Raw genomic sequence first — 14,332 nt, forward strand, 5'->3', positions numbered from 1 at the left:
CAAATCTGACAAGTCAGTTTATGTAGTAATAACTCTGGAATGTTTTTACTGACCCAAGGCACTCTGAGATTGTTTTCTCGTGACACATACTACTTCATATTAGTGGTGAATTTGAGTTGATACGTTTTAACTTTATGCATAATAAAAAAAAAAATTGCAGAAAAATTCGCTATTTTGAAAATTTGAATTTCTCCGCTTTTAAGACAGATAGTGATACTTCATAAAATAGTTATTAAATTACATTCACCAAACGTATACTTTATGTTGGCATCATTTTGTAAATGTCATTTTATTTTTTAGGAAGTTAGAAGGCTTAGAAGTTTGGCATCAAATTTTAAAATTTTTGAGAAAATTGCCAAAACACACTTTTTTAAGGAGCAGTTCCACAAGAATTAAAGCAAAATGGAGGAGACATTTTAAAATGTCATTTTTTTGTTCAGATTTTCCATTTTATTAATTTTCCTGTAACACAGCAAGGGTTAACAGCCAAACAAACCTCAATATTTATTGCCCAGATTCTGCAGTTTACAGAAACACCCCATATGTGGTCAGAACCTGCAGTATGGGTGCACGGCAGGGCGCAGAAGGAAAAGAGCGCCATATTGTTAAAGGAAGGCAGATTTTGCTGAAATTGTTTTCAGGTGCCATGTCATATTTGTAGAGACCCTGAGGAACTCCTAGAAAGAAAACCCCCAAAATTGACCTAATTTTGGAAACTACATCCCTCAAGGAATAAATCTAGGGGTTAAGTCAATACTTTGCCAAACAAGCGTTTCATAGAATTTAGAAACGTGAAAATGAAAAATTTACTTTTATTTCCAAGATAATGTTGATTTAGGCCCCAAAAAAAATATTTTCACAAGGGCTAACAGAAGAAAATGCACCCCACAATTTGTTATGCATCTTTTCCTGAATACGGCAACACCATACATGTGATTGTAAACCGCTGTTTGGGGGCACCGCAGCATTCAGAACAGAGGGAGGAGAATCAGGGTTTTCTAAGATTTAATTTGCTGAAATTGTTTTTAGGGGCCATAAAATTATTTCACCAATATAGCTGTGTGAGAGCTTGTTTTTTGCGGGAGGGGCTGTAGTTTTATTGGTATCATTTTGGGATACAAATGTCTTTTTGATCACTTTTTAGACATTTTTTGTGTGGATAAAAATGGGAATTGTGTCAGTGTTTTTTATTTTTATAGGTTTCCTCTTGCGGTAACTTGTCCATAACTTGTTTTTTGCGCAAGGGTTTGTAGTATTTATTGGTATCATTTTGGGGTATATATGACTTTTTGATCACTTAATTTTAATTTTTTTTGTGCTGGTGAGGTGAAAAAAAAAGCAATTCTGTCATTTTTATTTGCATTATTTTTTTAGTAACGTGATACTTTTATAGATCAGGTTGTTACGGCACGCGGTGATACCAATTATGTGTATTTTTTATTTATTTTTTTCATATTTTGTTAATGACCGAATATGAGAAACTACAAGTTTTATTTTATTTTTATTTACATTTTTATTTATTTTTAAATGTTTTATTTTTTGTACACTTTTTTTTTATGAAGACCCATTTGGATCTTGAAGATCCAGTGGGCCTGATGGTTATACAGTACATTGCAATAGTCATCGCTACACTTACACTAAGGCCTCTTGCACACGACTGTATGGCTTTTTCAGTACTTTGCGGTCCGCAAAAAACGGATCCGCAAAAAATACGGATGACGTCCGTGTGCATTCTGTTTTTTGTGAAACGGAACAACTGGCCCCTGATAGAACAGTACTATCCTTTTCCATTATGCGGACAATAACAGGACATGTTCTATCTTTGAACGGAACAGAAAAATGGAAATACGGAAACGGAAAACATACGGAGTACCTTCCTTTTTTTGTGGATCCATTGAAATGAATGGTTCCGTATATACGGTCCGTATACGGAACACAAAAAACGGAACGGAAACGGAAAAAATAAATGCTAGCGTGCAAGAGGCCTAAGGCTGATCAGACCCTGACGCTGGGTTCACACCTGAGCGTTTCTGAGACGCGCGTTTTACGCGCGTTTTTATGTGCGTTTTTATGCGCGTTTTTTGCAATAGTAAACGCGCGTTTGACGCGCGTTTCTGTGATTGACTGCAGTGTTGTCCAATCAGCAAATATCCCTGTGTATATGAAGTTTGGCCAATCCTAGGGCATTGGAGGTGTGAAATTCCATGTGTGTTGGTAGAGTGTGTGGTTTGGAGTCATGGAATGCTATAGACGGCGACGTGTTGCGGCACTTGTTGCAGCTATCCACCTGGAACGCTTGAGGAGAAGGCGGGACAGCAGGCGACGTTTCTGGGTCCATCCTGTGATTGTGAATAGACAGGAGAGGGGCCAGTTCTGGGCACTGTATGCCAACCTCCGTGCCCATGAGGACAAGTTTTTTGACTACACCAGGATGTCCATCCACAGGTTAGTACGTATACGTGGTTGCAATGTTTTTGCAATGGTTAAGCTAAGTGTTTTGTGCTTTTTGTATAGTTAACCATGAACATTTTTTTGTTTCCCAGCTTTGACGAGCTCCTGGTTCTGTTGTCTCCTCATTTGCAGCGTCAGGACACCTTCATGCGGGACTGCATCCCACCAGTGGAAAGACTGGTCATTACTTTGCGGTAAGTAGCCTATTATTGTGGCCATTTAAACCATTTGCAGTGTGTTGTGCCATGATCTGAGTTTTGCCCTGTTTCTCTTGCTGTTTGTGACGTATGAGTGTTTGTGCGGGGGGTATGTGATGTGTATGTTGTCAACGTGTGGCATAGATATCCCATACATGCATCATGTATCCACATTTGGCCATGTTTTACCCCTCACTTTCCAAAAATAGTCCAAACAGTTGTTTCAATTTTTTTAACTTTGGTGAATGTATTCACATCATACATTTCCAAATAAAATGTGTTTAAACTGTTTTACAAACAAAGGAGCAATGTAGTATAAATAACATCAAAATATGACAAACATTTTTCTAGATAAGTGCCCTTTTTGGCTCCCAAACCCTTGAGCCGGAGAATTTCCCTCTTCTACGTTTCTCAAAGGGTTTCATATTGCGGCCCAGAAAACTCTGCCTCGGGATCCCGCCGTGTCTCTCTGGCTCCGCGAGACTGATTGGCGGGTGGCATTTCAGTGGTGGTGATGGTGGAGGTGCTTGGGCCCGTGCTTGAAGAGGGATATGGGTATGATGTGTGTTGTGTCTGCCATGTCTCAAGAGGGTGTTGTATGTTACTTTGTGTGTATGTGTGTGCTGGGTATGTGTGAGGGTGTTGTTGTGCATGTTGGGGATGTAGTGGGCCATATTGTGGGGCATATTGTGGGCAATATTGTGGCCCATATTGGTGGCCATATTGTGCTGGCTGCTGTGGTGGCTGCTGTGGTGGCTGCTGTGGTGGCTGCTGTGGTGGCTGCTGTGGGGGATGCTGTGGGGGATGCTGTGGGGCAGTGCTAGACGTTGCTAGCTCATAAGGGAGGCAATACTTGTCAATGGTGTTAGTCACCTCCTCCCTTACTTTTGTGATGAGATGTCTCGGCACATGCAGCATTTTCTCCTCTAGACTGAGGAGAAAATATGCGTCGCTGCTAAGTTTTGGCACAGGATGTGCCAGGGCATCCAGGCAGCCGATTAGCCGGTCCTCCTGTCTCTCAGTTCTCCTCCTTTTATGTCGGGGCTGCCGAGTTGCCTCTGGTACGGCTTGGACAGTCTGCATGGGGCTGACGAAAGTCGGAGTGGGGGGGGGGGGGCTGGAGGACTCATTGGCCCCATAGATGGGCCCGGCTCACTGTCGATTGTGCCCTCGTTCTCTTCCTCATCAGCTTGCGCCTGGCTGGGTTCCCAGCTACTATCGGTGCTGTGAAGTGGAAAATATGGGTAAGTATGTTCCCCATATGAAATTGAATGTATGTAATGTCATACCACATCCTCTCCTCAATGTGTATGCCCTTGACTCACCTCCGCATTTCGGTGCACGGTATCAAAAATGACATGCACATAACTGGAGCGTCCGCCTGGGGAGGATCCGCTCCTCTGCTCCTTTTGTTTGCGGCGATGGCGGATAAAGGCGTCTTTCAGGCTTTTCCATTTGCCTTTGATAGTGTTGACTATGAAAAACGAAATAAAAAGCATCCGTTAATGTCTCTTTATTTTCTTATATTTGTTTCAGGTATTTAGCTACCGGACAGTCATTGGCCAGTCTACACTTCGCCTTTCTCATTGGGAAGTCCACAGCCAGTATGATCATCCGTGAAACCTGCGTGGCAATTTGGGACGTCCTTCATCCTGCTGTGATGGCCCAACCACAGAAGGAGGACTGGCTGCAAATTGCGGATCTGTTTTTAGAATCCTGCAATTTCCCAAACTGTGTCGGCGCAATAGACGGCAAACACATCCGCGTTCAGAAGCCCATAAGGAGCGGGAGTCAATTTTTTAATTATAAAAAATATTTTTCATTTGTTCTTTTTGCGGTGTGTGATGCAAACTATTGCTTCAGATACATTGATGTGGGGTCCTACGGCAGCAGCTCAGACTCAGCTGTTTTCGGGCATTCGGCCTTTGGGCAAATGCTCAATAATAATGAGCTGGACCTCCCGGGGAACACCACACTGCCTGGGACCACTTTTCCCGCTATGCCCTTTGTTTTTGTGGGGGACGAGGCCTTTGCGCTGGGGGAGCATCTGATGAGGCCGTACTCCAGCCGGGGACTCTCCATTGCCAGGCGGGTATTTAATTACCGGCTGACAAGGGCACGCAGGGTGGTGGAGTGCGCCTTCGGGATTTTAGCGAACAAATGGCGCTTTCTCCATTCTCCCATTTATTTCAAATTGGAGACCGCTATCTCGGCCGTGAAGGCAGCGTGTGCTCAATTTTGTCCGTCTACGGGATGGCTTTAATTTCGAAGATTCCCTCAGCCATTCCTTTGAGAGTCATAATCAGAGCGGTGTGCGTGGGACCCGGCACGGTGCAGCTGTCCGGGACCACTTCAACGCATATTTTTTTACACCACATGGGGCGTTACCATGGCAATTGGAAGCCATATAAGTTTATGTTCATTTATATTTTTTGTCTGAAAAGAGTGTTTAGATATTATTTGATTTTCAAATTTGGTTGATTATGACTAGGGCTAAATGAAAAATTTGGAAACGATCTTTTGTGCATTTTTTTTTTTTTAACCTATATAGTGCCCCTTGAGGATGCCCCTATAGTGGCCATCAATAGTCGCCCATTAACAAGGGTTTAGAAATATGGGCGAAATCATGTGTCCCATTTAAGTGGCCAATACTCGGCCAGTAGAATATAAGCCAAGGAGGGTGAAATAACGGATCCCATCAAGGTGCCCAATACTGGCACGTTACAAACCGAAGCACCTAACATATGCCTTGCCACCCATAGCCCACAAACAGTCTAATTCTAAAAAGTACACAATATCAATAACAACTTAGGATTCAAATCCCTCAACCCAAACTTAGGCCTACATTTCAAAATGCCACTACATTTGCGGATTGAAAGAGCGCAGTCTGGCACAAGATAGTGGAACCACTGCAAATTGAACATACTGGCCCATTGCATTGTACCAGAATGTGGGGGAGGGTGAACCAGGACAGTACTAAAAACTAAAGGGGTGAGGGGACACTATAGAACAGGGTAATGTGCACATCATTCTTTGTAAACTAAGGCCACTGAATGCCCATATACAAGAACAGGGATGGTGATGCTGCGTCCCTCTAGCTGTTGCTAAAATCCCACTCCATGCATGCCTGCACAGGCTCCAGCAAGTAAAATACAGCCCAGCATTTGTGGAGGTGGCGTTTGACAACAGCTGGAGGGCTGCAGGTAGAGCTGGCCAGGGCTATTACATAATATAGTTGGGACACCACTGCACACAAGGAGTTTACTTTCACTTTACAACACACATGCAAATACCTTTTCCCTGTTTCACTGTCTTGGTGAAACTTCTCCAATCTGGCCAGATGCTTTTGCCAATATCCTCCCAGGCCTGCTGCCTGCTCCTCCTATTTTTGTAGTTGGCATCCTGTGTGTCATACAGGCAGCGTTTGCCTTGCACCAGCCTGATGAGGTTCTCGGTGTCACTGAGAGACTCCTCCATGCTGGATTCTCTCCAAAACTGTGCTTTGCACCTGGTGTTGGGCCTTTTCCTGCATGTTGCAAAATCCAAGACGCGCGTTCGAACGCGCGTTTTATGTGTCAAAAACGCGCGAAAATCAAGCGTTGCGCGTTCCCATTGAAGTCTATGGGCCAAAACGCGCGACAAACGCCCAAAAAAAAGCTCAAGCACTTGTTTGAGCGTCGGGCGTTTTACAGCGCGATCGTACGCGCTGTAAAACGCCCAGGTGTGAACCATTTCCATAGGGAATCATTGGTTCTTGCCTGTTGTGCGTTTTACAGCGCGTAGGAACGCGCTGTAAAACGCTCAGGTGTGAACCCAGCGTCAGGGTCTGATCATCCTTAGGGCTCATTCACACGAATGTGCCCGTGACGCAAATTGCGGTCCGCAATGCACATGCACCGTCCGTGAGGTATCCACATAAGGATCGTGGACCCATTCACTTGAATGGGTCTGCGATCCCTCTGTTCCGCAAAAAGATAGAGCATGTTCTATCTTTTTGCGGTGCAGAGGCACGGAACGGAACCCCAGGAAGCACTCCATAGTGCTTCCGTAGTGTTCCGTTCCGTGCTTCCGTTCCGCATCTCTGGATTTGCGGACCAATTCAAGTGAGCAGCAGAGTGTCAGCTGTAAGTTATAGCAGACACTCTCTGCTGATGGCAGCGGCTCAGTTCCTAAGCCACTGCCATCAGAACCGGCACAGAGGTGCCAGGGACATCAGGGAAAGGGAGGGGGGAAATGGTGACATCTGGTGGCATTATCAGGGGCACTGGGTGCCACTAAATACACTGGGTGCACAGACATGATCAGGGGCACTGGGGGCACACAAGTGGTCTTTCCCAGACATAGCTGGGCGTAGCTAAAAGCTCAAGGGCCCTGGTGCAAGAGTTCAGCTTGGGCCCCCGTCCCTCAGTGCTTGTTGGCAAGGGGCAGGGGAGCACATATCCTTCCTGCTGCCTGAGGCAAACATTAAAAGGGCACCCCCTCATGCTAAATTCTTAACCTAACCCCTTCCCTCCAGCCAGAGGTGTAAATTGACCAGTATGCACGTTCTATAATGCCAGTGGTCTTATGTGGCACAAGGGTTTTTGAGCCCCCTCAGGCTCCTGGGCCCAGTAGCGACTGCTACCTCTGCAACCCTATAGCTATGCCCCTGGTCTTTCCCGATTTCAGGCTGCGATCTCCAGCGTGGAGATCATAGACTGAAACCGGCATTGTCCAATTGGTTAGTCTGATCCAAGTGATCCAATTGGTTAGTCTACAGCAGAGCGGAGACTCCGAGGCTGTGACACTTTACAGTGATCCAATTGGTTAGTCTACAGCAGAGCGGAGACTCCGAGGCTATGACACTTTACAGTGTCACAGCCCCGGTAAGCAGTTTGGACATGACTGTATGCCCAAATGCAGTAAATTACTTGCGATTTGGACGTACAGTTACGTCCAAATGCGTGAACGGGTTAGTACTACCTGCTCTGGAGGCTGCACTTAAGCCCCCATGGTAATAATCCTCCATAATGAAACCAGTCACAATCCCCATTTTAGCTCCAGACGGCTGCAGGCTGGCATAGGCGTGTGGCCTCAGTGGGCCTTAACTAGCCAGTGTGCAGTGCGCGGTCTGGAATCACTACGCCAGAGTCAGTCAGTGAATCAGTCGCTGAATGTCACTGGCAGGATGCGTAATGTTTTCCCAACACTACACAACTGATTTTGGAAGTGGTGAGAACCTTCTCATAGCTGATTAGCCTATGGAACAAACCTATTTTTTTTTACTTACAAATTGTCCTGTAACCCTTTAAATTATTCTTAATTTTGTAATTTTTGGTTAGAAAAAATTTAATATATTTATATTTTTTTGTTGCATCAGGTTTTAATTTTTTCTTCTTTTCTGCAGTAAACGTTCCACAAGTCTTTTTCTTTTTTTTCTTTGATTGTGGCAAGCAGTGGGTGGATGGGATTAGCGATGAAATAGGAGGCATTATTTCTTTTTATTCACTCTGGGGCTTAGAAGTAAATCTATTAGTTGTAGAATGAGAGCGCCAGCAGAGAACATGTTGTGATTAGGACGTGCCTCATTGCTCCCCTTCTAATCCCCACTTGTTGCTTTTCAATATTGTCCATGAGAAGAAAGCACTGCTGACAGAAGGCTTTAAATACAATTTTATACTATTTGGATTTTAAACATGGAGATTGTTCACTTAACTGTGCCGTGACCTAGGAGGAGCGGGAGTGTAGGATGGGAGTGGTAGTGCCTCCGGAAGCAATAATTATTCAAAGTTGCAATACTCACACTGATGCTCACTATGGCCAAGTCGATTATAGGACATACCCTTTGTTCCCACACTAATGTTGGAGCTGCCACCTGATGGTAGTTGGGGTGCCCTTGGGTGTTGGGAGTGTTGTATGGGTGCAAAGCAGGAGACATATGTGTTGTGGATGGGGAATAGTGCTGGAGTCAGTAACCAGGCTGAATGTAGAAAATAAACAAATCTCTCTTTACTAAAGTGCAGAATGGGTGTTGTAGTAATTCCAACAATATCAAGGCACAGTTCCAAGGCAAGTCACAGTGCAGTCTCTTCTCAATAGCTGTATATAGGCAAACAGCAACAACGATGATAATACATATAGTAGTCCCTGAGCTCTTTACTGAAACCTTTCCAAGATGATTACAGGCGGCAGGGAAAAATCCTACAGTTGGTCAAACCATTATATATGTGTGAAAGGTGTTAATCCTTCCACAAGCAGCAAAGTCTATGAGCAGATATCTTGCTAACACGTACAGCCTTGTGATCCTAGACAGTCTTTGGATATCTGTTCCTCCGTCTTCCCTCAGGGATTCTCTCCTTCGCAGGAATGATGTTTCTCCTGGAGAAATAGGCTCTTTCTTTGCCTCCAGGCAGAGCTAAACTGAAGTGGCCGATGCAATACTTACTAGAAAGCTCCTCCTTCAGAGAGGAAAGCTAGTTTCTTCTCTGAAATTCAGCCTCAAAATAAGCCAACCAGTAGTTGGAATAGAGTTAGCAAGCCAAGCACCACATTTATCATCCAGCCGGAGCCACCGTGATAAATGTGGTGCAGGTCTAGACAGCCTGTTTACGCCATCTATTGGATTTGTAAATGAGGGGGAGGGAGTTGATGTCACCTCTGGCCCCTGAAACCTTGAACATTATATAGGCCATGAAGTCTTTATATAGAGAGGCATCTGTTGCAGACAGGATCCCTTTAAGTTTTCATCTTGACATCTTAGTCTACTATAATAGGTATTCAATTTAGAATTTTTGTTTCAGTAAAAATAAATGAGAGGGTGTCATAGACCCACCCCTTATTACGAACATCACTGTATATACTACTAATATACTGTAAATTGTGATCACCCATGAGATCCACACACTTTATACTACATTATATTTATACTACATCCATTCCTTCTGACAACCATCCTCTATATCATGACTAAGAGGTTGTCACTGCTCGCTGTTACTGACATCACTTTGTATAATTTAATAATTATATAATTGCATTGCGATCAGCTGTTACTCAACTGCCCCAGATTCAGCACCATCCCTGGCCCTGCCTTCCGCACAGTGCTCAATCAGCGCATTATATAGGGATCGGGAAGCAATTGCTTCCTCCTCAGGTCCCAGTGGTCATGTGGTTGACGGGGGCTGGGAGTCTTAGCAGACCCAAATCAGCTCTGCAGAGGTTGTACAGCCTTGTAAAATCTCTCTGAGGGTTGTATTTTCCCTATAATTGGGGTTAATATGCCAGCAACAGTTACAGGAGAAATCAGCAATAAAAAACGAATTGTAATATTAAATACAGTCTTGTAAGACCTTATTGGGGGAGGGGGAACAAAGCATAAAATAAATAAAACAAAATAAAGCTGCAATAAAAATGATATATATAAAAAAAAAGGTTGCATTGCAGCTTTTATCCCTCCCCCCAGCTACCATAACCTATGTGTCTCATATATCAAAACGACCAATATGGAAAGGAGACCTACGGTAATTAAAAATATTTTTTTTGCTGCATGTTGTGCTATTAGCAAAAATAAATTGTGAAAAACTATTTTCCTGGTTAATTAAAATAAAAATAAACAAATATTAAAATTAATGAAAATTACTTTAAAATAAAGCCATGTGTGACCTAAAAAAGTTGTAAAATTAATTTACATAACCAAATGAAATAAAAAAAGTTATGGTCTTCAAAGACGCATGTGCTAAAAAAAGGAAAATGCTTTTGGTCAGGAAGGGGGGTAAATGGCCCGGTCTGGAACTGGTTAACCACCCTGGCCTGCTACACTAGGGCCATCTATCCATGGTTCTTTAAGATTAGCCCTACTGGATAAGCGGCTTAGCAGATACACCTCGCCAGGTGAGTACTTAAAGGGGTTATCCAGGAATTTATGTTGATGACGAGAAATGTATCAGGATAGGTCATTAATATCAGATCAGTGGGGTCTTTCGCCTGGGACCCCCACAGATCAGCTGTTCTTAAGCTATGTGACACGTGGCAGGTCCCAGTGTTTAGGAATGCCAAGTGGTATCATGTGCCCTAATGGTTTGTGTCACGGATACTTTCGCTCCCAGGGGTTAAGCTCTGCAACAACAAAGGAGTTGCAGTTGGTGGAGTAAGTAGAGTCCAGACTTGATAAAGTTTAATGTTTTTTTATTGAATAAACTTGTGTCATCCAAACAATACTTGATCTTTCTCTTGGCACCAGCAGGCTAAGGGTAAAATGGCAAGTACATTTGAATACTTAGGTTTATCCCTGCTGCTGTGCTATTCTCTGGCTTCAGTCTGGTTCCTATCAGCTTTAGTTACTGGTTCTTGTGAGAATGAGATATCCTGTGACCTTTCTTTGGCTCCATTCTGGCTCTCAGAGGTAGAAAGTCCTTTTATATATCAGGAATGGGTTGATCTCTGAGCTACTTTCCAAAAGCTCCTGAAGCAGTGAGGGGAAAATGCTCCATCACCACACCACTTAACTCTCTAGCTCCAACTCTCCACTCCACTTCTCCACTTTCGACTCCACTAAAGCTTCATCCAACCCATCCCTTGGTAGGAAGCAGGACTCGCCCCCTTCTGCTCAAAAGGGGGAAAATAGAATGGTAAGTTCTATTCTATCTAAATGTGTTCTCTGCCAGAGACACTGCCACCCACTGGACAATACAGTACATAACAGTTACATAGCAATATTATTAGGGCACAGTATCAGAGGATCTGGAACTAAATACACAGATGACATTCTTTGCTACCCCTTAGAGGCAGTAGCTAGGTGTAAGAATGGTAGTGCCCCCTCTGGGGTACTACAGATGTCACTGTGATTCAAGTCAATGGGGCTGAGCTACAGTACCAAGCACAGCCGCTATACTATGTACGGTGCTGTGCTTGGAAAGTCACTGTGAGCTTGCTGTGCTCACAAGAGTTCCGGTGAGCATGGCGGCTCCCTGAAACAGCTGATGATAACTATGATACCTATTCCTGGATAACCTATTTACTATCAGCCATGAGATCCACATACAGTCTACTACTGTAACAATTATTCCATCTATTTCTGCGGACAGACTGTTTTTTTAACATAAGAGAGTTGTCACAACCCCGCCCCTGTTGCAAAAATTACTGAATATAATTTTGTTCACGTTTCTGACAATAACATGCCATAATATATTGTATTATTATCAGATAGCACACAATGTCTCATACATTTCAGTTCTACATAGGCAATAGTCCTAAGATGTTTCACTGTCGACCATCTAATGATCTGTCCAGTATGACAAAGCAGTGCCTCCTTCTACCTGCACACATCAATCACCGGTCGTGAAGCCACAAATAACAAAGTAATGCGTCATGTAACCATAACTGAGACTTGCCGGCAAAGCAAGATTATTATGTCAACATATAGATTTTTCTATGGAATGGAAGAAGTTCCATTTATCAAGACAATGCATCACAATAAGATAATCCCAGCACATGCCGATACTTGTAATTGGAGTGTCTTTCCATTTAACACGAACATTCATCTGCAGGACAACATTGAGAGAATTTTCACTGACTTTTAAAACAAAACTTCAACTACAAAATTATATATACAGACAGAGATGCAGTTTGCGTTCTTAAAGGAGCTATCCCATGAAAAATATTACTATGTAATTAAGAGGAATTTCAAATGATGTATATTTGCATTATACAGACTACTGCAACACTCTCCTCTGTGGCCTTCCATCTAGCACTCTCGCACCCCTCCAATCTATCCTCAACTCTGCTGCCCGACTAATCCACCTCTCACCCTATTACTCCTCTGCCTCTGCCCTCTGCCAATCCCTTCACTGGCTCCCCATTGCCCAGCGAATTCACTTCAAAGTACTAACAAATACATACAAGGCCGTCCATAACCTGTCCCCTCCCTACATCTCTGAGCTGCTTTCCCGCTACACCCCACACGCACTCTTCGATCCTCACAAGACCTCCTTCTCTCCTCTTATCGCCCTCTTCCCACAATCGACTCCAAGATTTCTCCCGTGCATCCCCCATACTCTGTAACTCGCTACCCCAACATATCAGACTTTTACCTACAGTGGAATCCTTCAAAAGAAACCTGAAAACCCACCTCTTCAGACAAACCTACAACCAGTGACCCTGCTGCCTCTATATCGCCATGACCAACATCACCCACACCTACTATGTCCTTCTCCCATACCATGTAGATTGTAAGCCCTCACGGGCAGGGCCCTCTCTCCTTCTGTACTAGTTTGTAACTCGTCTTGTTTATGATTAGTGCAATTGTCTGTATTATATATGTATACCTCTTCTCATATGTACAGCTCTATGGAATGAATGGCGCTATAATAATAAATAATAATAATAATAATAATACAGATGTAGTAGAGTTAAGGCAAGAAAGTTCTCCAGATAAGCAAATAAGGGAGTAAAAATAAGTTATACATTTGTGGTATAATTTAAGGGAATGTCTGAGTTGGACAATACCTTTGGTGCTTGTGGATCTTCCAAAGAAGAGATGATTGTAGGGGTCTTTCTGTCAGAAGCCCCTATGATAACTCCAAGGATGTCCATAAAAATACTTGCTGTCACTTAAAACTACATGACATTAATGGATTTCTATTGTTTTGGTGAATGCCTGTAGTATTCCTGAGAACTGCAATGGAAGAGGCTTGGGGGTTATACATGGAGGGTTCTGAGCAGGGCTGCCCTGCATTAACACAACATGGCCTAATAGGCCAGATGCAAAGGGTTTTTGCACTTTTTGTCCATATGTACTAGCCAGAAGAGATATGGATGGTAGGGTTTAGCAGGGACAGGGCTAAACACCCTGTTCCTCAGCTCTTGGTAGGAATAGACTTGTCCTGCTTCAGTTGTAGCTGCTGAAAGGAAAGGAATCTCACTTCGGAGCTCTTACTCCTGGGAACAATATAGGATTCTCCAGAGAGACCAACACCATTCTGCTTCAGGAAAGCACCTTTTTGAATCCTACTGGTGTAGTAAGCTGCATTTATATTTATATAAGCAGATATAAAACGCGAGTTTGACTGCGACGCGTGGTTGGTTAAGTGTGTGGTTGTGTAAGTGTGTGACTTAAGATTAAGTGACTTTAGATTCAGGGACTTCAGTGGGGGACTGTAATTAGCCAGTTTCTTAGTACTACATTATATTGTATTTTTCACTTTTGTGGTGTAATCCCCATTTAGTATGTGTTGCACAATTGGCAACGCAGTCCAGTGCACATCTTGCATGATGTATGCAGTCCTGGAACAGCCGTTCGAGGGTGTATATCTTTGTTCAAGATTTGAGCAAATTATCCGTTTGGAATCGCAAATCAAGTCTCTAAACGGGCAAGTTGCCACACTGAGAGGCATTGACAATTTGCAAAAGAGTTTGCTTCTCACCAAGCAAGCACTCTTTGGGGTAGATGTGGGGGAGGGTAACAGAGAGGAGGCTGAGGAAAGTGAGGTAGCTAGCTGGGTAACAGTTAGAAAGCGGGGTAGAGGGAAGAGTGCCAGGGAGGCTAGCCATGATCTGACACACCCCAACAAGTTTGCACGTTTGGCAGATGAAGGGGATGTCAGTCAAGGGATGGCACTGCTGCAGCCGGACACTTACTCTGCCAGTCAGGGGAATGTTAGCTCCAGTAAGCAGGGGACCAGGAGAGCAGGGCAGGCCAGACAGGTGCTGGT

The 14,332-nt window shown here is 43.7% G+C and overlaps 1 protein-coding gene across 1 annotated transcript; it reads left to right on the forward strand.

Moving 5' to 3' along the window:
• The first annotated feature begins 2,591 nt into the window (after positions 1-2,591).
• Positions 2,592-9,046, forward strand: LOC122942133 (protein ANTAGONIST OF LIKE HETEROCHROMATIN PROTEIN 1-like). Its single transcript, XM_044299628.1, has 3 exons — positions 2,592-2,645; positions 4,185-4,625; positions 8,974-9,046. The coding sequence occupies exons 1-3, from the start codon at positions 2,599-2,601 to the stop codon at positions 9,044-9,046; spliced, it is 561 nt and encodes a 186-aa protein (XP_044155563.1). The 5' UTR covers positions 2,592-2,598.
• The last annotated feature ends 5,286 nt before the right edge of the window (positions 9,047-14,332 follow it).

Source organism: Bufo gargarizans, chromosome 6 (assembly GCF_014858855.1).
Source record: "Bufo gargarizans isolate SCDJY-AF-19 chromosome 6, ASM1485885v1, whole genome shotgun sequence".
NCBI lineage: Eukaryota > Metazoa > Chordata > Amphibia > Anura > Bufonidae > Bufo > Bufo gargarizans.

Coding starts and splice junctions, on each gene's coding strand:
- LOC122942133 (XM_044299628.1), top strand. CDS start 2,599: ATGCGGGACTGCATCCCACCAGTGGAAAGACTGGTCATTACTTTGCG. Junction 2,646..4,184: donor AGACTGGTCATTACTTTGCG/GTAAGTAGCCTA, acceptor TATTTGTTTCAG/GTATTTAGCTACCGGACAGT. Junction 4,626..8,973: donor CTCCCGGGGAACACCACACT/GCCTGGGACCAC, acceptor GTCTTCCCTCAG/GGATTCTCTCCTTCGCAGGA.